The sequence below is a fragment of the Xenopus tropicalis genome, chromosome 5 (genome assembly GCF_000004195.4).
Source record: "Xenopus tropicalis strain Nigerian chromosome 5, UCB_Xtro_10.0, whole genome shotgun sequence".
Classification (NCBI taxonomy): domain Eukaryota; kingdom Metazoa; phylum Chordata; class Amphibia; order Anura; family Pipidae; genus Xenopus; species Xenopus tropicalis.
The window spans coordinates 45,197,405-45,221,436 of NC_030681.2; the positions used below are offsets into that span (position 1 = coordinate 45,197,405).

General features: G+C 39.2%; 1 protein-coding gene across 2 annotated transcripts; it reads right to left on the bottom strand.

The window, feature by feature from the left end:
- Nucleotides 1-5,020: 5,020 nt before the first annotated feature.
- On the bottom strand, nucleotides 5,021-24,012 carry arv1 (ARV1 homolog, fatty acid homeostasis modulator). Of its 2 annotated transcripts, none has more exons than XM_012963009.3 (6): nucleotides 23,925-24,012; nucleotides 14,371-14,512; nucleotides 12,351-12,470; nucleotides 10,500-10,653; nucleotides 8,064-8,288; nucleotides 5,021-6,009 (listed from the first exon to the last, which is right to left on the bottom strand). In XM_012963009.3, exons 2-6 carry the CDS (start codon nucleotides 14,473-14,475, stop codon nucleotides 5,915-5,917), a joined length of 699 nt encoding a protein of 232 aa, XP_012818463.1. In that variant the 5' UTR covers nucleotides 14,476-14,512; nucleotides 23,925-24,012; the 3' UTR covers nucleotides 5,021-5,914. The 2 variants fall into 2 exon arrangements, with proteins under 2 accessions (XP_012818463.1, NP_001016452.1); NM_001016452.2 differs by having other exon boundaries at nucleotides 5,451-6,009; nucleotides 23,870-23,936.
- Between the last annotated feature and the right edge of the window lie 20 nt (nucleotides 24,013-24,032).

Sequence of the window (24,032 nt, forward strand, 5' to 3'; positions counted from 1 at the left end):
GGAATTCCGGCCCTTGGTACCACAGAAGTTGGACAGCACTGCTCTACATTGATACAGGAGTGCTGGCAGTAGGGCATGTGGAAAAATATTTTAGATTTTACAGATACAAGATCTTTTATCCAGAAAGCCCTGAATAAAGAGAAGGCCATCTCATTGACTCTATATTAATCAAGTAATTCAAAATTTTAAAATTAATTTCCTTCCTAAAACAGTACCTTGATCTCAACTAGCATATAATTAATCCTTACTGGAGGTAAAATAATCCTACTGGGTTAAATTTATGTTTAAATTATTTTTAAGTAGATTTAAGGTATGGAGATCCCAGTTATCTGGAAAACCTCCGGTCCGAAGCATTATGGATAATAGGTCTCATACCTGCTACAGAATTGTAGAAGATATTTACTGAAAAATAATAAAAGGGTGTGTTACTATTGTAAAGGTGGCAGTTGGAATTTTCACACCTTTTATGTTCTATGACATTATGTTTCCATTGCTCAGTACATATTATAAGTACTAAGGTGGTGATGCATTGTTTGTGATAATGATTAGAGTGACGGGCGGCTGCTGGTTCTTATTCTAATTACTCTCCCTTGTCATCCATGTACTTAACTTTCCCACCTTGTGACAAACACAGTTTTACATGCTACACAGTCATACTCCATATTGCAAAAGAGAAGATATCAGGCAACTGTAATTGTCTACTCTTCTCTGAAATGTCTATGGATTAGGAAAGTCAGCCATTCTAATGACTAGAGCTGCTTCTGAATAATGAAAATGAACTGAAAACAACCACCTTGATGTTCCAAGGAGCACAGCTATTGTAATGATGAAACACAATTTTGTTGATTTGGCAGTGGATTTTAACAATCGGATGAAAACACCAGTACTGTCGATTAGTGCTGATAAGTGTTGAATTCTAAAAACTTTTCGTAAGATATTCGGTGCGTATATGGTGGATCGACGAGATGACCGATAGCGCAGAAGCCTTGGATATTGGTTGTCTTGTCGATTGGGCGGGGCAAAAGATTTTGATAGGGCTCCGTTGAAGGAGCCCAAGCAAAAGCTTTGTTTAGGGCTGAATTGTCACATATCTGATTCGGTATAAATATAGTATAGCATTCACAATACAGGCATGGAACTCATTATCCAGAATGCTCGGGAACTGGGGTTTTCTGGACAAGGGGTGTTTGTCATTTGGATCATACCTTAAATCTACTAAAAATGCTTTTATTAACAAATAAACCAAATAGGCTTGTTTTGCACCAATATGGATTTATACAGCTTAGTTGCGATCAAGTACAAGGTACTGTTTTATTTTTACAGAGAAAAAGAAAACATTAATTTTTTGATTAAAATGGAGTCCATTGGGAGATGGCCTTTCCTTAATTCAGAGCTTTCTGCATAACGTGCTCCATACCTGTACAAGGCTTATTAATAATTAATTCAGGTTGGAATGATACAGCAGCATATAAACCAGTGTATTTTGCTCCGTAGCATCAGCTAATGTTTTGCTCATTTCCAACAGCCTCTATGCTTAACTTGTCATCAACAGCCCTGAGAACACTGGCTCTGCACTGCTATTAAAGTAATAGTATACCCTGTGCATTGAACCCTTTATTCTTGGCCTGTTCTAGCAAACTTTTTGGGAGAGGCTTTAAAAGGTAGTGCAGGATATAAAAGTGATATATTACAAAAGAGAGCTATTGAAGATCCATATTGGCTTGTAACCTGAATATTGAAGGTGCTGGCCCAGAATCACAATTCCTGGCCTTCATTATTTATTTATTTTATTTTTTTTAATATAATTTCTCCTTATTTAGGCTCCCAGATCTTCACTACAGGTATGGGATTAGATAAGGTTTTTTTCTCTTTAATTTGGATCACCATGGCTTTATTCCACTAAAAAACTAAAATTAGCCCAATAGGATCACCACCAATATAGATTTATGCAGCTTAGTTAAGAGCAAATATACTGATTTATAACTTTAGAGAAAAGGGAAATAATTTAAATTATGTTATTATGGCCTTCCTGTACTTCTGAGCTTTCTGGATATCAGGTTTCCAGATAAGAGATTCTACTACATATCAGGCTGAAAGCAACTGAAGGATTTCTTGTGTTTAGTTCTCTAGCATTACTAAGTTGTCTGTATCTTTTTCAGCATTACCCTGAGGCCCGTATTGTGTAAGTGAGGAATGTTGAAGTGGTATCCCTCGGGTATGATGCCTGGTGTACTAATGCATATGCTTGGTTCCTTGTATGGTGAAGTATTCTGCTAATGTGGGATAGCATAATCATCAGCAAGATGGGACCTGTGAGATGAAATAGATAGTGCCACGAGAGGTCTTTATAGCCCCAGGCAAGTAAAAGAAAGCACTGCATGACAACTTCCTCTGCAATTGGAACCACATTGTCTAAGATGGAATTTCTATAAGACCTTAGAAAAGAATCTAACCTGTCTGTACTTGCATAAGCTTCAAAATAAACAATGTGCCCATATATGTCCTGTCACATTTTACAGAATTATTATGAATGCATGTCTATTGAAATGGATACTGAATGCATCAAAGCTCACATATTATGTTTAAATTCATTTTTAACACAAGTGAGGTTTTGTACATTTAGCATGCATTTATGTACATAACTGTATTTTTTCAATATGCAGCATTCTGCATTACAAACCCTGCAATGGTCTGTGACTGTGCTAAAACATAGATCTGAATGCTTGTTCTTCTGAGCAGGCACAAAGGGAATGGCATTAAAGGAAAACTAGACCACTGAACAATGTAGGTGTCTATAAAAAAAATATACTGCATAAAGGAGCTCATTTGTAAAGCACTGCTTCATCTAAATAAACAATTTTCATAAAATGTACTTTTTTAGCAGTATGTGCCATTGGATAATTGCCATTTTAAGTACTAAGGGCCTCCCTCTGGAGTCATACAATTTACAGTGTACACAAACCAAGAGCACACATACATGTCAGGTCACATCAGCCAATTAATGGACAAAGTTCTGTCTTTTACCCCCACACTCCTTCCTGTTACAGTTAGATCTGCATTATTTCCTGTCAGATGATCTCTGAGGGAGCACCCAGACCTCACAAAATGATGGCTCAAGATAAAATATGTAAAAGATCAAAAACAAGCAAAAACAGATACATAGTCATACAAGGTAGATAGCTTACCCTTGATCATGGTGGGGCCAGATGCTCAAGCCCTAGACCTTCATAGGGAGTCAACTAGGAAATGCAAACAGGAAAAGCAAGCTGGCACTCCGGATCAAACAACATATAGACGGTCAGCTCAGAGTATGTTAAAAACATTCTTAGTTTATTGAATCCATACATAAAACAAAGCCTTATGCGTTTCGTACCTCAGAGGGCACTTAATCATAGCCTACATTGTTCAGGGGTCTAGTTTTCCTTTAATACCATATCCTTTGTGCCTGCTCAGTTGTACAAGTATAGTAGCCTATGATTAAGTGGCCTCTAAGGTACGAAAAGCATAAGGCTTTGTTTTATGTATGGATTTAATAAACTAAGAATGTTTTTAACATACTCTGATCTGCTTTGAACGTCTATACTGTCGTGTGATCCGGAGTGCCAGCCTGCTTTTCCTCTTTGTACTAAAATATGGACAATATTTACTGATATATATATATATATATTCCAGTTTGGCAAGATTATTTTATAGGGCACTTAATATGATATAAACTGTTGGTTTAGTATTGATTCTGGGGCTATAGATTTCATTCATTCACTTAGGTAACCACAAATGCACGTCAAAGACATGAAAAATATACATTTTCCACAAGAAAACTGCATTGTTATTACTATGCACAAACTGCATAGATCTGTGTGTGCTTTCACTAATACTGCATGTCCTACCATTTTCCATTTCAAAGTGTTCATATCTCACAACCCCTGCAAATGCACTGCATCCATTCTGTGCAAATCCCTACTAACCCTAGATGTCAGTTTCTTATTGCTGTCTCTAGCCTATCCCTGCCACTAAAAATGTTAATACGTGGCATGTCTGCACAGAGTGCATGGCGAATATAATAAACTGACAAGCCTGCATTAACATTATTAGTGGATGAGCTGGTGACAGAGACAACCAGCACCTGTCTGGGGTTAGTAGGGATGTGTCCAGAACTTGTCAGTAGGGGGTGTGAGATACAAACACTTTTTCTGTACTTGAAAAAAAATAGGGAATCTTCAAAAAGGTTTAAAATTGCATACAGTTCATGTAGTGAACATGATTTTTTTTTTACATTAAAACCTCTTTAAAGGTTAATAGTTTAGTCAAATAGGTGGTGTGTTTATAGCCTGAGTACTAATGTCTTCAATACTGCCCAGCAGTGCACTAACTAGAAGTTACTGGGCAAAGTTCCTTGATAACCCCCTTTCTTGCAAACATATGCTAAGACTGCAAGTTTTAGGGCTTTACCAGGCCCGTACATCTTGATCCACCAGCAAGCAGAGCATCTGCCCCTGCCAGCTGTTGCCTGTGGCCTAAAGCAGTTTCTCTCTATTTAACAGTGGTTGACCCAAGCTCTGTATGAATAGTAGGAGTCAGTGCAAGAGATAAGATACAAACATATTTTTCACCCCAAATATCAGTTTGCTGTATAAATATTAATGGTAAGGTGCCTATTTAGCTCAGTAAGGCTCATGGCAAACAGGTGTTCCTTGTGGTCTTCCTCTGAACTCACACCCCTGTTTTAGCCAGCAAATGCTTCACATTCTTCTGAATGAAAAACATGTGGAGGTTATTTATCAAAACTGGGCAAATTTGCCCATGGGCAGTAACCCATGGCAAACAATCAAATTGTTGAATTCATTGTTCTACCTGCAGCTGGTTGAAAAAAAGCCAATCACTAACTGGTTTCTATGGGTTACTGCCCAGTGTTGATAAATGAGTCCCAGCAGACACAAGGGCTATCAGTCAGTTATCCATCCTCACAGAGCTTGTGTTTGCCACAGTACATGTCAGGGGAGCATGGCAAATAAAACACCCCTTTTGCATGAGCACAAAAGTAACACTGTATTATTTGATATCTATCTACATATTAAGGGATCCTTCAATTCAACTTTTATAGTTAAAATGCTGCAAAAAGAAAAGAAAAAAGAACCACCCACACAACCAAATATTCTTGCTAGTTTCTATAAACATTGCAGGCTGTCAGGCAGTATAACTGAATGAATGGGTTCATTGGCTTTTTCACATGATGAAGGTAATAATGCAAGTGTCTGGGGTGTCACCCAGCTCTTTCCGCAACGGACCTGCATTTCCATTCTTGGCATTCAACTGTAACTAGTAATCCACTGAAAATATTTTAACTATTTAACCTTGCTGCAGTCCATAATATTTGAAACTTTAAACTTGGTACAGGTAAAATGCAGCCATACAGTTTACTTTATAAGCTGATATGTATTTAAATAGAGATATTTTAAGACAAACTTATGTTTTTATTTAAGCAATCTATTTTCAATTATGTATCAGAATGACTGTATTAAAAAAAAAATCTTTAAAAAAAATTCAAAATGTTAGTGATTTTTTCCTCTTCATTTGTCAACCAAGTGCAAATAAAACCTGCTGGGACTTCTGGGAAGCACTGGAGAAAGGATGCCTTGTATGCAGCATATATCCATTGCCAGCTTGTTAGGTCATCTAGGAAAGTCTGTGGTTGGAGCTTTACTTTGTCTTATAAAAAACAGTTGATGTGACAATACAAATATATTTTATGTTTACTTGAACCATGATGTTCAGATCAGGTTACAAATAAAAATTCCTTTCTTCTAAAGGTTGGGAGTACTGATAACCACAAAAAAAACAACAAAAAAATGATAAATAACATGGTCATAATCCATCATATTCCCAGGATAAAAAAAATACGACCAGTTTAAATGTCTTATTGTTCATGGTGGATGTAAAATAGTGCAGCTTCAAAAAGTAGTCCATTTAGGATTGCCAAAAATGACAGCCTTCTGCTTACATTCAGAGTTACTGTAAATGGAAAAAAGTGTGTGTACAGATCAATAAATTATTTGGCAAAATAATAACTTAATGTAATCCACATTTTATAACATTGTATCTCATTTCCCAAGACATTACTTTAAGCATAAAGCCTAAAAGAGCAACTAAGTCACAAAAAAGTGATAGTCAAGGGATCCCCAACCTCTTTGCTTGGTTCACCTTTGATTTAACTTTTATTATGTCACAGAATGACCAGTTCTAAGTAACCTTTCAGTTGGTCTTCATTATTTATTTCTTACAGTTTTTGAATTATTTGCCTTCTTTTTCAAACTCTTTTTAGTTTTCAAATAGGGGTCACTGACCCCAGCAGCCAAACAACTATTGCTCTGTGAGGCTACAATTTTATTGTAATTTTTTTATTCAGGCCCTCTCCTATTCATATGTCAGCCACTGCCTGGTTGCTAAGGTAATTTGGACCCCAGCAACAAGATAGCTGTTGAAACTCTGAACTGGAGCGGTGCTGAACAAAAATTAAAAATTAAAAAACTACAAATAATAAAAATCAAGACTAATAGCAAGTGATCTCAGAATATTACTCTCTACATTATACTAAAAGTTAACTCATATGTGAACAACCTCTTCAAGAGCATTCCACACACCTTAAAGGAAAAGGAGAGGTAAAAACTAAGTAAGCTTTATCAGAAAGGTCTATGTAAATACAGCCATAAGCACTCACAGAAACGCTGCACGAGTCCTCTATCAAAAGAAACACAGAATTTCTTGTCTCCTTTTTTGTAAACATGTTCTTTGGGTATCTGACTTCCTCTCTCAGAAGGATCCTTCATTCCTGGGGTCAGCGTCTGTGCAGCTCTCTCCCCTCTCCTGCTCCCTTCTAACACAAGAATGCTCAGAACTCTCTCCCCCCTCCCTTAGGAATGTATGATCTGAGCTATAAGGCTTGAGCTGCAAGCAGGAAGCTCCTTGAAATGGCAGCTGCTGTCTTAAGCAAAGGGAGAAAGCTGTTTACTCAGGTAAGGTAATGCTTTCTGCAGAATAAATATATTGTTCTAGGTGGCACTAATGTGGCTAATCTATTGGCAGTAAAATGGCAAAATGACTTTCCTTCTCCTTTACAGCTATTTGCAGCAAGCTAAAACAAAGCCCATTATTTTTTGTTGGCACAATATGCTTTACACATTGTTGCCCATGTATGAAGCCCCAGAGACAACAATAAAACTAACTTTTAGGTCCTGGCTATGCCCTTAACAGCCATTCAAGCTGTGGCTCTCCAGATTTTGCAAAGCTACAACTGCTAGCAGATCAATGATGGCTGTTGGCTATAGGAAAACCACAAAATAGCTAGCCAGTGACACAAACAGGATGTCACTGATAATGTCCTAAATTGGATTACAGCAAGAGTCACATGTAACACTTGTCTATATTTATGAAGTTTGCCTGAAGCTATTGAGAGAGATATTAGGGGATGTTTAGTTAAAGAAAGGCAGTGTGCAAGTTACATCTGCAATTGGTCAATCAGTTGTCACTCTTTCTCTCATACCAAACTTCTGCAGGTTTCAGTGTTTTGTTGTGTAGCACAGAGACCTGTGGCTGCTGCGGTGAACAAAGAGCTTTCCACGCTGGCCAGCTCTGTACTCATAAAAGACTGGAGGGGGGGAGGCATGTGGCATGTAGGCCTCCACCCTCCCTCACCATAATTTAAATGTCATTAAGTTAGGGAGTGGCAGAGGACCCTGATGCTGCTGCCCGCACCTTGCGCCAGATATTAATCCAGACCGAGGTAGCAGAGCTTAGCCAGACCGGGGAAAGAAGTGCTGTCTAAGGCACTAAGGAGTACTCTCTTGTGTTCCTTTGTGCTCTTGTACTTCTTCTCAGAGTCTTGATAAATTATTCCTATTTTGTTTTAAATGTAATGTATTTATTTTATCATGGTTAGCTAATAAACAATCCTTTTTGAAGACTGGGGATACATTATTATAAGCAGATATTCCCCTTGCAGTGCCTGGTATGTACTATATAGTTCTCAACATGCCTACAAGGACAGAAGTGAATGTATCTGGTCTTACCTCGAATTGCTTGCATATTTGATGTCAAGACAAAAAGTGTTATGAGCCTGAGACACAGGTTGGTGTAATCATGTTCCCAAATAACTGCTGGAATCAGCAAAAGCTTTCCATAGCTCGACAGCAAAAGTGCTTTTAAAAGCAAAGCAAAGTCAGCGTATGACTGAAGAGTTTTGGGCCTTGCTAAACACAGAGCAATAAAGACACCAGTGAGGTATGCAGTTAATTCTAGAAGGAAAGAAATAAACATATTAATCAAGTGCTAGCCTTTGGCACAAAGGGGCCTATGGTTAAACCTATGTGAACTTTTGCCATACTATTTCTGCATGTATGTTATCCACCCACAACTGCCCCTCTTTTCTATAGTGTCTCTTATAACATGGCTCTTAATCTCTGTATATTTATACTTATTTATTCTAAAGCTTTTCCTCCCTGTATGTACTTTGACATTGTAAGACCGTACAGCACGGCACATCCTAGTGGCGCTAAACAAAGTTATACATGCATACAATAATCACATCCATGTGCCATACTAACAGCTTTCCCTATTAACTAAGTTAAGAAATAATACTGCACAGGCCACAAGTAATGATTACTGTTCGTGCCCTATAGCCATAAACACCATAATTCTATACCACAATGCCTATTTATTATGCTGTGTAAAACTAAATTTACTGAAAAAATGGTGTAAAAAAAAACGACGTTGTTTTTTAGGCAGTGAAACCTGGTGATGTATGGACCAGTTCGACTGGGTGCCATAGGCAACCAAGCCAGCCACCTCGCCTCCTACCGCAGCTCCTATGTATGTGTGTGCACAAACAAACACATGCATGTGTGACAACGTGGTGTGGGAAGTGTGCACCGTGTTGGCAGCTGAGGGCAAAAAAAGCATGGAGTAGGGGTAGGCAGCATCATTTAAGATGTTTCATGTGTATTTTGCTAATGGGAACATTAAAAACATAACTGTATATTGTTATTTTTTTTGCACAAACTAGCCTATACATTTATTAATGACTGTTTATATATTCTGCCTATTCCTGTCTCAACCACTGTCTGTTTCTTCTTTTCATAATTCTCTTGATCTACTGCCAAAGCGCTCCTGTCAGTCTCATAATCCTTTTACAATCGACCAGCAAATAAGTATTAATATGGACAAGAGGTTTAGATTTACAATACTGGGGTGTAGCCATCTTCAAGTAGCAAAACCTGACAGAGATCAAATATGGCAGCAGCAAGAAAAATTCCTTTGAGCAAAGCCTGAAAACATCAAAATGCCATAAAACCAGTTAAACAATAACATTTTAGAGTTCGGTTCCTCTCTAAATAATTATAAGCTAGGAAATACCATGGAATAAATCATCCTCTGGCCAGTAAAAAAGAATGCTGCACATCTGTCTTCTGAGAGCTATTGCAATAGCAGGGACTCAGTAGTGCTAAAAGCTCCCCCACTTAAAACCACACTGCCTCACCTTCTACCTACCAGGGGCCAAGACAAAGGTATTATGGTTACTGGGCAAACTGTGAAAAAGGGTCTGGGTCCAGTTGTCTACTGTTCCCAGTCTGAAAGAGGCATTGTGGTCTGCAATTAGCAGTAGCCATGCCAAGTCCTACAATGCAATATAGCCTGGAAATGACAGGCTGCTAGGTGCCTGTAACTTTGGTCACTGGTTTAATGGGGTCTTTTAGGATCCACCAGAGCCCCTTATGTCCAGGGCACACTCTCACAACTAATAGATTCCAAGTGCTAAACCACATAGGTACTATATAGGTCTATAATGGACCATGAAAACAGTGGGAATCGTCAATAGCTGGGGCCCTATGGGAGCATGTCCGATGTTCTGTAGGGCTAGCCAAAATTTTTTGTTAGACCCCAGAAACTGAACTACTGGATACCTATTTATTTCTATCACCTCTCTGTCACTCTACATCTCTCTGTATTATCAAATTTTATCAAATAAAAAGCTTTGTGAAATCACACATACCAAGATCATTTTAAAAGTTCATTTGCTAAAAAAATGTAGCAAAAGAAAAAAAGCAGTTAATATTAACTTATGCAAGGATGGCTCCACTCACTATAACAAGGGGTGCTACATTAGACAAAGTATACCCAGGTGCCAGGTTGCCCAGGCATATAGTGAGGCTACTGATATAGTGAGCTACGTGCTATGATAACTGCAGTGCTTAAGAGAGAAATAGCCTATATTTTTTGTAAATCATCTTCTCTATTCACAATATTAATTTTCCATTTTTTGCTAACTATAGACAACTATTTTAATTTTTCCCATATACATTCAGAAGCAGGGAGATTCTATGTTCTTTGTATGGAATACAGTGTGAATGATTACCCAGAATATGGCATATAAAGTAAGTAATTCCACATTTCCCAAGGCCACACGTGTTACATTAAAGGAAAATGATATGTCAATTCCCTTTACTTACCAAGAGCAGCTATTCCAAACAGCCTGTAGAAATCCCATTCTTTGGCATATCGAATGATATCTTCAGGGTTGGTTATGTTACTGGAGCCTGGCAGCTGCAGCCATCTGGTGTAGGCCTCGCAAAGCAAACAAAATATGCATAGCTTCCCATGGATCTAATTTAGCACCACATAAACATATTTTATTATTGTTCATATGTCTTGATGGGTTCAGTCATATTTAAGCTACTAGCTACATTCTATTACCCAGTATCAAGCTTGATGAGCATTCTAAGATCTATAGGGATGCAAACATGAATATATGTATCACTGCACAGAGCTATTTTTTATATGGAGTCACAGGGGCTTATTTACTAATAGTAGGCAATTTGCCCTCAATCAATGGTTGGAGTGGATATAGTGAAGGCTTGAAGTGACCTGCCTATGCTTGCAGTTACTGCAAAACCTACAAAATATACTAAAACATCATAATCACAGGAGAGACATATCTGCATTTATAAAAATGAATGGGAAAACCCATAATAAGCATGGAAAAGGAGTATGCTTTAGCAGAAAGATCTGCTAATTCCCTATTTATTCATGTGCAGTGACATGTTTCAAGCTGAATCACCTTGTATCAAGGGAAATGTCGCCAAACATAAATAGATAAAGAATTAGCACATCTTTCTGCTTGGAGCACACTCGTTGCCCGCAGTTACTATAAGGCTGTGTGACAACTGCTATAAAGTATAGGTGGTTTGAGGACAGTGGCGATATGAAGACAGTGGCAGATGTCAACAAGAAACTACAACCAAAATCACAATCCTTAGATTGTGTATAAGCAGTAAGCAGTGTCAGAAATGGGATTAGCTTTTATTATGCTCCTTAATGCATGTACAACAGTTATTGATAGATATGGGTTAATATTCTATTTTCTGCACCCCCCCCCCCCTTATAGATTTAAATGCATTGTAATGGTATCCACAGCAATGTTTTTATCTATTAAACAATATCCATGTTTATTCAATATCCATGAATATATGTATGTCAGTTAAAGACAAAAATAAGGCAGAATTTAGCACCCACTTGTTTGAAAGCATATGCTAATGTGCTCCCAGAGAATTTAATTTCTGTATTTCTGCATAAGGCTTAAGCTGGCCATACACGTGGCGATCTCACGATGTTTCGTACGACCGTCGGTCGCACGAAACATCGTCAGATCCGCCACACACCATTCAGGGCTGAATCGGCAGGTAAGGAGGTAGAAACAATAGGATTTCTACCTCCTTCTGCCGATTCAGCTCTGAAGGGAGAATTTTGGTCAGGCGCCTTCTATGGCGCCCGATCAAAATTTTCTAACTTGGCCGATCGGCGAGCCGACCGATTTCAGCAGCTTCCTGCGATATCGGTCGGCTCGCTGACATGCCATACACGCACCGATTATCGTACGAAACGAGGTTTCGTACGATAATATCGGTGCGTGTATGGCCACCTTAAGGAGCTGTGATTTGCCTAGAATCTACCCTCTCCATAAAGTGATATGCTATCTATGCAGCACTCCTAAATACTGTACGAACAGGGCATATTTTCCTCTAAAGCTCAATTTATGTTTTGCCCAGGCCCTTTGGGTTTTTAGGTCTTCAGGGGGGCCCTCCCTTCCCAGGTCTGTAGCTCACTGACAGTAGGGGGCCTAATCCAAGTAAGTGCATCCCTGCAGGGCCTTAAGTGATGAAAGAGTGGAAGTTACATATTACACTTTCTCCTGCTACTGGGGTTGTTATTTACCTTTCCTAAAATTGGCAACACTTTCCCTAAAGTGTTTTAAAAAATGTAAACGTTTGATAGAGACATAGGCAAGAGGGAAAAAAACTTACATTTATTGAGGTGTTGAAAAGGACATGTCTGTATGCCTGTGCTTTGCATAGCATCGCATTAATCAGTATAATGACTGGATCATACTCTATGTACTTGTCCACTGGTTTCTGACATGATTTCTAAAAGTAAAACAAAGAAAGAAAGATGTACATTATAATAAAATAAAATCAGTTAACAGTGTTCTATTAACTGATAAGCAATGCACACTTTGGTTTACAGTTCACATACATACATCATGGATCTTCATTTTATGCAAATATGACCTTACCATTTATATAAAAGTCACCTAGATATTTCTTGAAAAAGTGTATCATATGAATCATATTAAAATATGTGCCAAAAGTACTTTTGGCTCAGACAATTCATGTTACAAAACTGTTAACAATTTACATATTATGATATAACAATGCTGTAATAATTGTTCTGTGTACAACAATAAAGATCTTGTTGAAATACAAAAAAAAAAAAAAATATGTGCCAAAAGTAGCTTACAGACATTTTTTTTTTATCAAGAGATCATGGTTGTGGTGAATGAAGGAACCAGAGGCCAAGGTAAATAATATAACAAAGTTATATCATCCTATGGAATTGAGAAATCAGCCCAGTTCTCCATAAACCCAAAGCCCTCCTCCCTGCACCAATCTCTCAGCCACGCATTAATCTCCCTAAGCTCCCGCTGCCTTCTTAACGTTGCTTGTGGCACAGGTAATATCTCTGAGAAAATTACCTTGGAAGTCCTCGCCCTTAATATGCATTGTACTACTATCAGGGCTGCTCTGGGCCCTAAACCTGCAAAGAAGGAGGGAAAACAAGATATATCCAAACAACCTGTGGCGCAACACTGGCTGCATGCTAAGCATCCAGCTTCATCGTTTAAATGCATGCCAATTGATTGTATTTCAGGTGTGCAAAGGGGTGGCGACATTGATCGTATTTTACTCCAAAGAGAAGCATTCTGGACATATGAACTGGATTGCGTGGCCCCAAGGGGCCTAAATAGTTCCTTATCGCTGAACTGTTTTCTATGAGTTCTTCTGTCCAATTTCACACTGGGATTGTGCTGATATTGTTGTTACAATTTATTATATGATATAGGTAAATGGGATCCACAGGTTGGTATATCTTGCTGTGGAATCGATATGTGCATGTGCATGTGAATGTAAAAAATAGATAGATCTTAAATTAGATTTGGGGCCCCACTAATTAGGATAGTATTTTGTTTGAATTGATTGGTGCAGCGTACATACAATGTTGTTTTTAATCTTATATTGATGTAAGTTTAACTGTATTTATTCACCTTTTTGGGTATACACTATGCAAGCATGACACTGTAATGTGTATATTTTTAACATGATGTATTGTACTGTTTCACGGATTTTTAATGATTGCTTTGCCGAATCACTTCACTGAACCTTAATGATTATTTTAAAGGGGTATTAATATAAATAGCACCAGATCTGCATTTGTGATATTTTAATGATAATTTATGGCACTGATCACTTTACAGCATTTGCTGCACACTTTACCGCAATGGTCACTTTATGGCGTGTGATGCTCTAATGATAATTTATCTCACATATCACTTTGCAGCATTAGTTACATGCTTTACTGTAACAGTCACTTTATGGCATGTGTGCACTGATGTCACTTCCTATTTGCTAGTTCACTATGGATAAATAGAACATGGGGTTGGTTAGCATGGTTGCCTTGAGAAAGATCCCGATGGGGACCGAAACGTAACGTTGGCTGTTCATGCGTTTTTAATACACAATTGATCTTTTTGGAATATAACTGGAATAACCAGTGGGTGCAAATATCTTTGTACGCAATATTTTTTTTTAATTCTTTAATGCTTCTTAAATCTCAGTGAACTCTGACAGAATGAGAGAGGATTACTGAAACAACACAACACTTTGTATTTTATTAGTATTCTTAGTTAGCCATAATATATTCAATATATTATTTGTTTACTTTGTACAATGTTCATTCGCAATGGACAAATGGGTGTAAAATACTTACACAAATGGTGATTTTCAACACACCATGTCTGTAGTCTCTGTACAGTTCTCTCGATTCCTTACTGCATTCAATACACCTGTACACAGGATTCTTATCTGCTGCCATTTGTTCTGGTCAGAGGAGGGTATTCACTAAAGTGTCCCTGCAAATCAAAAAGTTTAGCTTTTAAATTCAATAAATTGTATTATAATATATCAAACAGCCTTTTACACAGACTTTCTTCCATGTTTCATACAGCTTACTAATATGTAGTTTAAGAGTAATTAAAACTGTTTTAGTCAGAAAATATATGCAGAAATAATCAGCCCTGACCCAGCTGTAAAAGCCAAGATTGAAAATGGGTTTAGGCCCAAACTGGAAATTTGCAGATTCTGACAAATAGTGGGCTATTTAGGCCTCTGCATACCTGAAATACCAAGGCCTTATTTAAATCTCAGTCTACAACTGTATAGATTACACTACTTAAACCAAATTACAAAACCTTTAATGCAGGGGTAGGGAACCTATGGCTCGCGAGCCAGATGTGGCTCTTTTGATGGCTGCATCTGGCTCGCTGCCAAATCTTTAATAAAAAAAATAACGGGGGCGTGGCCTGTGCTCAGCGGATATATGACGTGTTCTAAGCCTTAGAACACGTCTTCTATCCGACAAGCGCAGGTCACGCCCTCCTCTGCATCGCATCTGTCATCCTTGGGACCCACCCGACCTTGCCCCACAGCATCCGCGGCCAAACATATTGTATGGCTCTCACGGAATTACATTTTAAAATATGAGGTGTTTATGGCTCTCTCAGCCAAAAAGGTTCCTGACCCCTGCTTTAATGTGACCAGCGTTCAACTACATTGTGCCCTTTTAGTTGGTTTAGTCAGCCAGCCAAGACTGATCCAGAAATGTCAACTTTCAAGATGGAAGACTTTTAATTCTCATGTTAGACTTCAGACTTCTGTGCAGTTTGTATACTGTCAGTTTAATTACAGACCCCTAAAGCTGAGCAGTACTTTAGTACTAAGGCTAATGGCACACTGGGAGTTTTGACTGTCACTGTCATCAAGTAGAAAACAACTGTGGCCAAAACATTCCTGTGCACCTCTCACTGCTCTTAGGGGTCTAATTATTATGCTGTGTAAAATGAAATTTGCAGACAAAACGGTGTAAAAGCTGTGTAAACGAAATGGAGAAGTTTGCTGTCCAAACGTTATTTTACATAAGTTCAAGCAGAAGAAAAACACACATAAAAAAATTATGCTGATTTTACGTTGTGAATCTTGTCGATTGTTGCTGTTTTTTTACACTGCATAATAAATCTGCTCCTTAATGTTATTATAAATATACAGCACTCTGGCTAATACATATGGAGTGATGAAAGACAGATCCATGCAAAAAAAACACTGAAGAAAGCACAGAAGCAAGGTCCGTCTGTTACTGACCTGCATTTTTCAGCCAGGGTACTTTCCATTTAACAACATTTAAAGCAGTGATCCCCAACCAGTGGCTCACAAGCAACGTGTTGCTCACCAACCCCTTGGATGTTGCTCCAGTGGCCTCAAAATAGGTGCTTATTTTTACATTTCTGGTAAGGAGGCAAGCTTTGGTTGCATAAAAACCAAGTATAATGCTAAACAGAGCCTTTTGTAGGCTGCCAGTCTGCATAGGGGCTTTTAAGTAGCTAATTATAGCTCTTATTGGCACCCCAGGAACCTTTTTCATGCTTGTGTTGCTCTCCAACACTATTTCCATTTAAATGTGGCTCATGGGTATAAAAGGTTGGGGATCCCTGATTTAGAGCATTAACAGGTGTATGTATGTTTGTATGTATGTATATCTTTATTTATAAAGCGCTACTTATGTACGCAGCGCTGTACAGTAGAATACATTAATACAAACAGGGTGTTAATAAGATAATAGATAAATACAAAGTATAATAATAAATACAGATAAATACAGCAGCAATAAGTTAAGAGTCGAGGACACAAGAGGAAGGAGGTCCCTGCCCCGTAGAGCTTACAATCTATATAGGTGCACAGGAGTCCTGCATCAGGCTGGGTTCCCAGTCATACATGCAAGAAAGCAAATATTTTTAGGCAGGATTTATGGATTCGGATATGGGTGAGAATCTTGATATAAACAAAATTTTACTCCCCCATGTTCTTAAGCAGTCACTTCTGTTTTGCATTGACATTACTTCATACTTTGGGTTGGGTGTGTTGCTATCACTTCATTGTGGGCAGTGGGTCAGGTTAGGCATAAGACGGGTCATCCAAACGCGCAGAGGCGGATTTACAATAAGGCTAAAACCCAAACCTAGCACCTTAAAAAAAAAAAAAAAAAAACACCTCACTCTGTTTCTGCACTGTCCAGGAAATCTTCTCCTGTTCCTGCAAGCTCCGGTTCTGCTGTAATCAGCTGTGCTCTGATTGGATCTTTCTTCTTGTGGATACCCCAATCAGAGCACAGCTTTCTTGACAGACAGTAAAATTGACCAATCAAGGCACAGATGCAGACAGGGCTCGGGAGATATTACAAACTGAAGGCAGTGCAGAAACGAAGCCTGAAAAGAAGGATCTGCAGACTGTAAACTTTACCTGAGAACCGAACTTTTGCTGCAGATTTCATCCCACAAGTACTATACACAGGTACTATACTGTATTTGTTCTAAAGGCTGAATCACTAGCTGAAATTAAATAGTTTTTTGCCTGACCTGACATCTATAATATCCCTATTCCCTACCCTAACAGATGGATGGTAAGTTAACTCTTTCCCCCTGAAAAAACTCATTGTGCTTTTATATATTTGTTGTTGTTTTTTGCACTTACTATTTTTTTTTACTTTTGTCATTGTTTTGTTCATTTCTAGTTACAGTGGGGCCAATGTTGTGTATCAGTGCCAGTGTTATAGTGCCAGGGCCTGAATATCTGCCATCTGTACCCACTGCTTCTCACTGTATATAATGTGCTGGTTTTGTACATACAGACTGCGTCTCACTGTATATAATGTACTGGTTTCATAAATACAGACTGCATCTCACTGTATATAATGGGCTGGTTTCGTAAATACAGAATGCGTCTCACTGTATATAATGTGCTGGTTTTGTAAATACAGACTGCGTCTCACTGTATATAATGTGCTGGTTTTGTAAATACAGACTGCGTCTCACTGTATATAATGTGCTGGGTTTGTAAATACAGACTGCGTCTCACTGTATATAATGTGCAGGTTTTGTAAATACAGACTGCTTCTCACTGTATATAATGTGCTGGGTTTGTAAATACAGACTGCTTCTTACTGTATATAATGTGCTGGTTCTGTAAATACAGACTGCCTCTCACTGTATATAATGTGCTGGTTCTGTAAATACAGACTGCCTCTCACTGTACATAATGTGCTGGTTCTGTAAATACAGGCTGCCTCTCACTGTATATAATGTGCTGGTTTTGTAAACATAGTAACATAGTAACATAGTAAGTTGGGTTGAAAAAAGACATACGTCCATCAAGTTCAACCATAATGCCTATACCTAACCTGCCTAACTACAAGTTGATCCAGAGGAAGGCAAAAAACCCCATCTGAAGCCTCTCTAATTTGCCTCAGAGGGGAAAAAATTCCTTCCTGACTCCAAGATGGCAATCGGACCAGTCCCTGGATCAACTTGTACTAAGAGCTATCTCCCATAACCGTGTATTCCCTCACTTGCTAAGAATCCATCCAGCCCCTTCTTAAAGCTATATAATGTATCAGCCAGTACGACTGATTCGGGGAGGGAATTCCACAACTTCACAGCTCTCACTGTAAAAAATCCTTTCCGAATATTTAAATGGAACCTCCCTTCTTCTAAACGGAGTGGGTGCCCTCGTGTCCGTTGGAAGGACCTACTGGTAAATAAAACATTAGAGAGGTTATTATATGATCCCCTTATATATTTATACATAGTTATCATGTCACCTCTTAAGCGCCTCTTCTCCAGTGTAAACAGACCCAACTTGGCCAGTCTTTCTTCATAACCGAGACTTTCCATACCCTTTACCAGCTTAGTTGCCCTTCTCTGGACCCTCTCTAGCTCAATAATGTCCCGTTTGAGCACTGGAGACCAAAACTGAACAGCATATTCTAGATGGGGCCTTACCAGTGCTCTGTAAAGGGGAAGAATAACCCCCTCCTCCCGTGAATCTATACCCCTTTTAATACAGCTCAGAACCTTGTTTGCCCTTGCAGCTGCTGCCTGGCATTGCTTGCTACAGCCAAGTTTATTATCTACAAGGACTCCAAGATCCTTCTCCATTATGGATTTGCCTAGTGCAGTCCCATTAAGGTTATACGGGGCTTGCATATTTTTACATCCCAGGTGCATGACCTTACATTTATCCACATTAAATCTCATCTGCCACTTAGCTGCCCAGATTGCCAGTTGGTCAAGATCCTGCTGCAGGGATGTCACATCCTGGATAGAATTGACTGGTCTGCAGAGTTTTGTGTCATCTGCAAACACTGATACATTACTCATAATACCCTCCCCTAAGTCATTTATGAACAAATTAAACAAAAGTGGACCCAGTACAGAACCCTGAGGGACCCCACTGAGAACCTTACTCCAAGTAGAGAATGTGCCATTAACAACCACCCTCTGTACCCGATCCTGTAGCCAGTTTTCTATCCATGTGCAAACGACTTCACTAAGACCAATATACCTTAGCTTAGAAAGCAGTCGTTTGTGGGGAACGGTATCAAATGCTTTGGCAAAATCCAAATAGATTATATCTACTGCATCCCCACTGTCCAGCTTCTTACTTACCTCATCATAAAAAGCAATTAAATTGGTCTGACATGACCTGTCCTTCATAAAGCCATGCTGATTACTGCTCATAATGCCATTCTCCACTACATAATTTTGAATGTGATCCCTTAACAAGCCTTCAAATAACTTGCCCACCACGGATGTCAAACTTACAGGCCTATAATTGCCAGGCTGAGATCTTATTCCCTTTTTAAATATGGGAGTGACATTCGCCTTCTTCCAATCCCTAGGTACCATACCTGATGAAAGAGAGTCTGAGAATATCAGAAACAAGGGCCACTGCAATTCTGCCCCTAGCTCTCTCAGTACCCGAGGGTGTATTCCATCTGGCCCAGGTGCCTTGTTTACATTTATCGTGTGTAACCCTTTAAGCACCATATCCTGTGCCAACCACTGTGTAGTTGGAGCTGAGGCAACAGTGCAGCTATTGGGTGAGACTTGGCCCACTGGCTCCTCTACTGTATACACAGAAGAAAAGAACTGGTTAAGCACATCTGCCTTTTCTGTATCCGCTGTAACCATATTGTTATTATAACTCAATGGGGCCACACCCTCAACCTGCATCTTTTTACTATTAATATACTTAAAAAACTTTTTGGGGTTAGTCTTGGCCTCGGCCGCGATGCGCTCCTCATTTTCTATCTTTGCCTTCCGGATTGCTGTTTTACAACACTTGTTATAGTGTTTATATTCATTAAACGCAGCTACTGTCCCCTCTGACTTATATTTCTTAAAAGCTTTCCTTTTTTTCCCTATTAACTTCTTTACCTCAGAGTTAAGCCACATGGGGTGATTCTTAACACTTCTACTTTTTCTTATTAATGGAATGAATTGAGAACAGTAATGATTTAATATCATTTTAAATGACAACCATTTCTGCTCTGTATTTTTATCAGAAAACATAATGCCCCAATCTATGCCCTGAAGCGCTGCCCTTAAGGAGCTAAAATTTGCCTTCCTAAAATTCAGTGTCTTTGTTGCCCCCGTGTAAATTTGTTTCCTGCACCAAACATCAAATGAAATAACATTATGGTCACTATTACCCAGGGGTTCAACCACTTGCACATTTGCTATACGTTCTGGGTCATTAGAGATCACTAGATCTAGTATAGCATTGTTCCTGGTTGGCTCCTCAACAACCTGTGACATAAAGTTGTCGTGCAGCAAGTTTATAAACTTGTTCCCATTTACTGTCCTGGCAGTACTATTGCCCCAGTCAATATCAGGGTAATTAAAATCCCCCATTATTATCACTTGCCCCAAACTAGCAGCCTTTTCTATTTGCAACAGGAGCTGGGCCTCCTCCTCTTCGCTTACATTAGGGGGTCTATAGCATACCCCTACAATTAGCTTGGTAGATTCTTTACTATCTGTGAGAAGCTCAACCCATAAGGATTCAGCTCCCTCTGTTACCCCCATCACTTCCTCCTTAATATTTGCTTTTAAGTCGTGCTTAATGAACAGACACACTCCTCCTCCTTTTCTATTGCCCCTGTCCCTCCGAAACAATGTATACCCCCCAATATTAACTGCCCAGTCATGAGACTCATTCAACCAAGTTTCAGCAACTCCAATCACATCATATTTCCGCTCCAACGCCAGTACCTCCAGCTCTCCCATTTTACCAGTCAGACTCCTTGCATTGGTAAACATACATTTAATACTGGTTCCGGCGTGAGAATGACGTGTAAACAACTTATGGGCCTCCCTGCCATTATCAGTATCCCGAAGCAAGTCTCCTCCCCCAATTTTCCTTACTATGCCCACTACCTCATCTATCCTGTCTACCACAGAATTTCCCGCTGCACCCTCCCCCCCCACTCCTAGTTTAAAATCTCCTCCAACCCTCTAGCCATCTTTTCCCCCAAAGCAGCTGCCCCATCATCATTGAGGTGCAGCCCATCCCTGGCAAAGAGCCTGTAGCCGATTGAGAAATCAGCCCAGTTCTGGAGAAACCCAAAGCCCTCCTCCCTGCACCAATCTCTCAGCCACGCATTAATACAGACCACATCTCACTATATAAAATGTGCTGGTTCTGTAAATACAGACTGCATCTCACTGTATATAATGTGCTGGTTCTGTAAATACAGACTGCATCTCACTGTATATAATGTGCCTGGGATGTCAGTACCCACTGCCTCTCTATAAAACTTAAACACATCTAAAGGGGAGGTTCACTTCTAAGTTGAGTTTTATTATGTTATAGAATGGCCTATTCCTAGCAACTTTGCAATTGGTCTTCCTAATTATTTTTTTTTTTTATAGTTTTTGAATAATTTGCCTTTCTCTTCTGCCTCTTTCCAGCTTTCAAATGGGGGTCACTGACCCCGGCAGCCAAAAAGTATTGTTTTATTTTTCCATGCAGGCCCCTTAACTATTCATATTCCCATCTCTTGTTTAAACCACTACCTGGTTGCTAGGGTAAATAAGACCCTAGCAACCAGATAGCTGCTGAAATACCAAATGGAGAGCTGAACAAAAAAGCTAAAATGGAGAGCTGAAAAAAGCTAAATAACTGAAAAACCATTAAAAAATAAAAGAGGACCAATTGCAAGTTGTCTCAGAATATCAATGTCTACATCATATTAAAAGTGAATTAAAAGTGAACTACCCCTTTAAGCTAACTGATCACAAACACAAATGTATGGAGAACCCCTCACAGAAGTGCCTGTATGAATACTTTTACATCCTAAGCATTTTAGGGTTAAAAAAACACTCCCACCCGCACTTTTGCGCAGTATCCCTGAAAGTCAGTGGGAACTGTAAGAGGTAGTTGGGAGGTTCATTTTTTATACCAGCAGCGAATCCACTAAGTGTCACATTAGCTTTAGGTCAGTCTGTGTATGGCCCATATTTAGCCTCCCCAAACAAAAAAGTCATCCTCCGCCTATGCAAACGGGTAAAAATAAAGGTTGCACGTCCATGTTTCAGAAACTGAACCTGCACATGACTCCTGTTTTCTACTGTATGCCAGCAGCAGACAATATGCCCTGTGTTCCATTAGCATTACAACCTGCACTAGGAATATCTTTTGGAAGGGAAACTAATTATATACATAAACATGGACTTATCATTTTAATTGATCCCCTTTTTTAAACTACATCATGCTGCATAATTATGCATTTGACACATATTTAAAATGTACAAAAATAAAGAAATGCATGTCAAACTCAAAAAATCATTACAAATGTATGCAAAAGCATTACACTCAGCATGCACTTTCAATAGCTGCATATTTACATGTATGCAGCCCTTAATTTGCAAGAGAACTTTGAAAAAAAAAAATCAAAATCCAAAAAGAGCAAAAATTGTAACCCAAAATTTAATAAAGTGGAAAATAGTTAGAAAAAAAATCTATCCCACTTTTCACATGCTTGAGGCTTTTTAAAATCTTAGAGTGATCCAACAATCTGAAATTAGGGAAAAAAGATTGGCATATAAGTGAACAGGGGCCCAGATAAGTGCTTAAGCTGGCCATACATGTGGCGATCTGACGATGTTTCGTGCGACCATCGGTCGCACGAAACATCGTCAGATCCGCCACACACCATTCAGGGCTGAATCGGCAGGTAAGGAGGTAGAAACAATAAGATTTCTACCTCCTGCCGATTCAGCGCTGAAGGGAGATTTTGGTCAGGCGCCTTCTATGGCGCCCGATCAAAATTTTCAAACTGGTCCGTTCGGCGAGTCGGTCGATATCAGCAGCTTCCTGCGATATCGGTCGACTCGCCGACATACCATACATGCACCGAATATCGTACGAAGTTATTATCGGTGCGTGTATGGCCACCTTTATTAGTCTGCTCTTCCAGGTAAGCCTTTGCCATTCTGCATCTGCTGATGAGGATTATTATTATTATTGACTTTTGAGTAACCATCTCCTAGTTCACTGAATCTGAATCCATACATCTATGTATTGTAATTATACTTTGCAAAAATGTATGGGTTTGTCTGGAATTATACATTAATACTTGTGTTTTTTGATGCCCAAAAAATGGCTCTTTAACAAAACAAGTGTATAGATATATATGTAGGCCAAAACTCCCTGATGTAGGTCATAAATTGACCTTTGTCCGCACATCTGATACAAGCAATAAACTTTTAAAAAAAAAAGTTCCATATTTTATATGGAACTATATATATGTATATCCTAAAAAGAAAACCAACACACATATCACATAGATCACATACAGTACATGGAAAACATGAAATATGGAAAGCAGTGATAGGCAGCCTGTGTGTCTATTCTCTGGCAGTGGGAGAGTTGCAATTCAGCAACACCTGCTAGGGGGGCACAGGTTAACTTGTAGCTATTACCGAACAATAGCAACCCCCTGGCCCGTTTAGCGCTTCATGCCCTAGAAACGCACATATGGCACTGATAGGGATAAACACAAAAGCAGCATCAATGGCTGGACATATTGTTCTAAAGCGCCTGTTATCAATAGCTAATTGTAATTTAATAGCTAAATGTAAATACGTTCTGTAGCGCAGCCCTACCCACTGGGCAAATTATAAACAATGCAACGTGTAGAGTCATTTCCCATGATAGGGGAATCATTAGTCTTCCTATTACAAGGCGAACAATGCACGGAATATCCGCTGCTTAAGGGCCCCCGTCTAACACAGAGCACTAGGTGCCCCCCTTCATTCCCCCCAGAATGGCGGTCCTGCCTGCGCAGAACAGCGGACAGGCACAGACACACCTACCTTCCCTGCCAGCTTGACACCTGAATAGCAGCCTTCAGCTCTGACAGCTACTCACCGCCGCACACTTCCTGGTTTGCTGAAAGAGCCGCGAAGCATCACGGGAAATGAAGTCTTTTCACGGCACAGAGTAATGCCTACTCGATACGAGAGAACTACGAAGCCC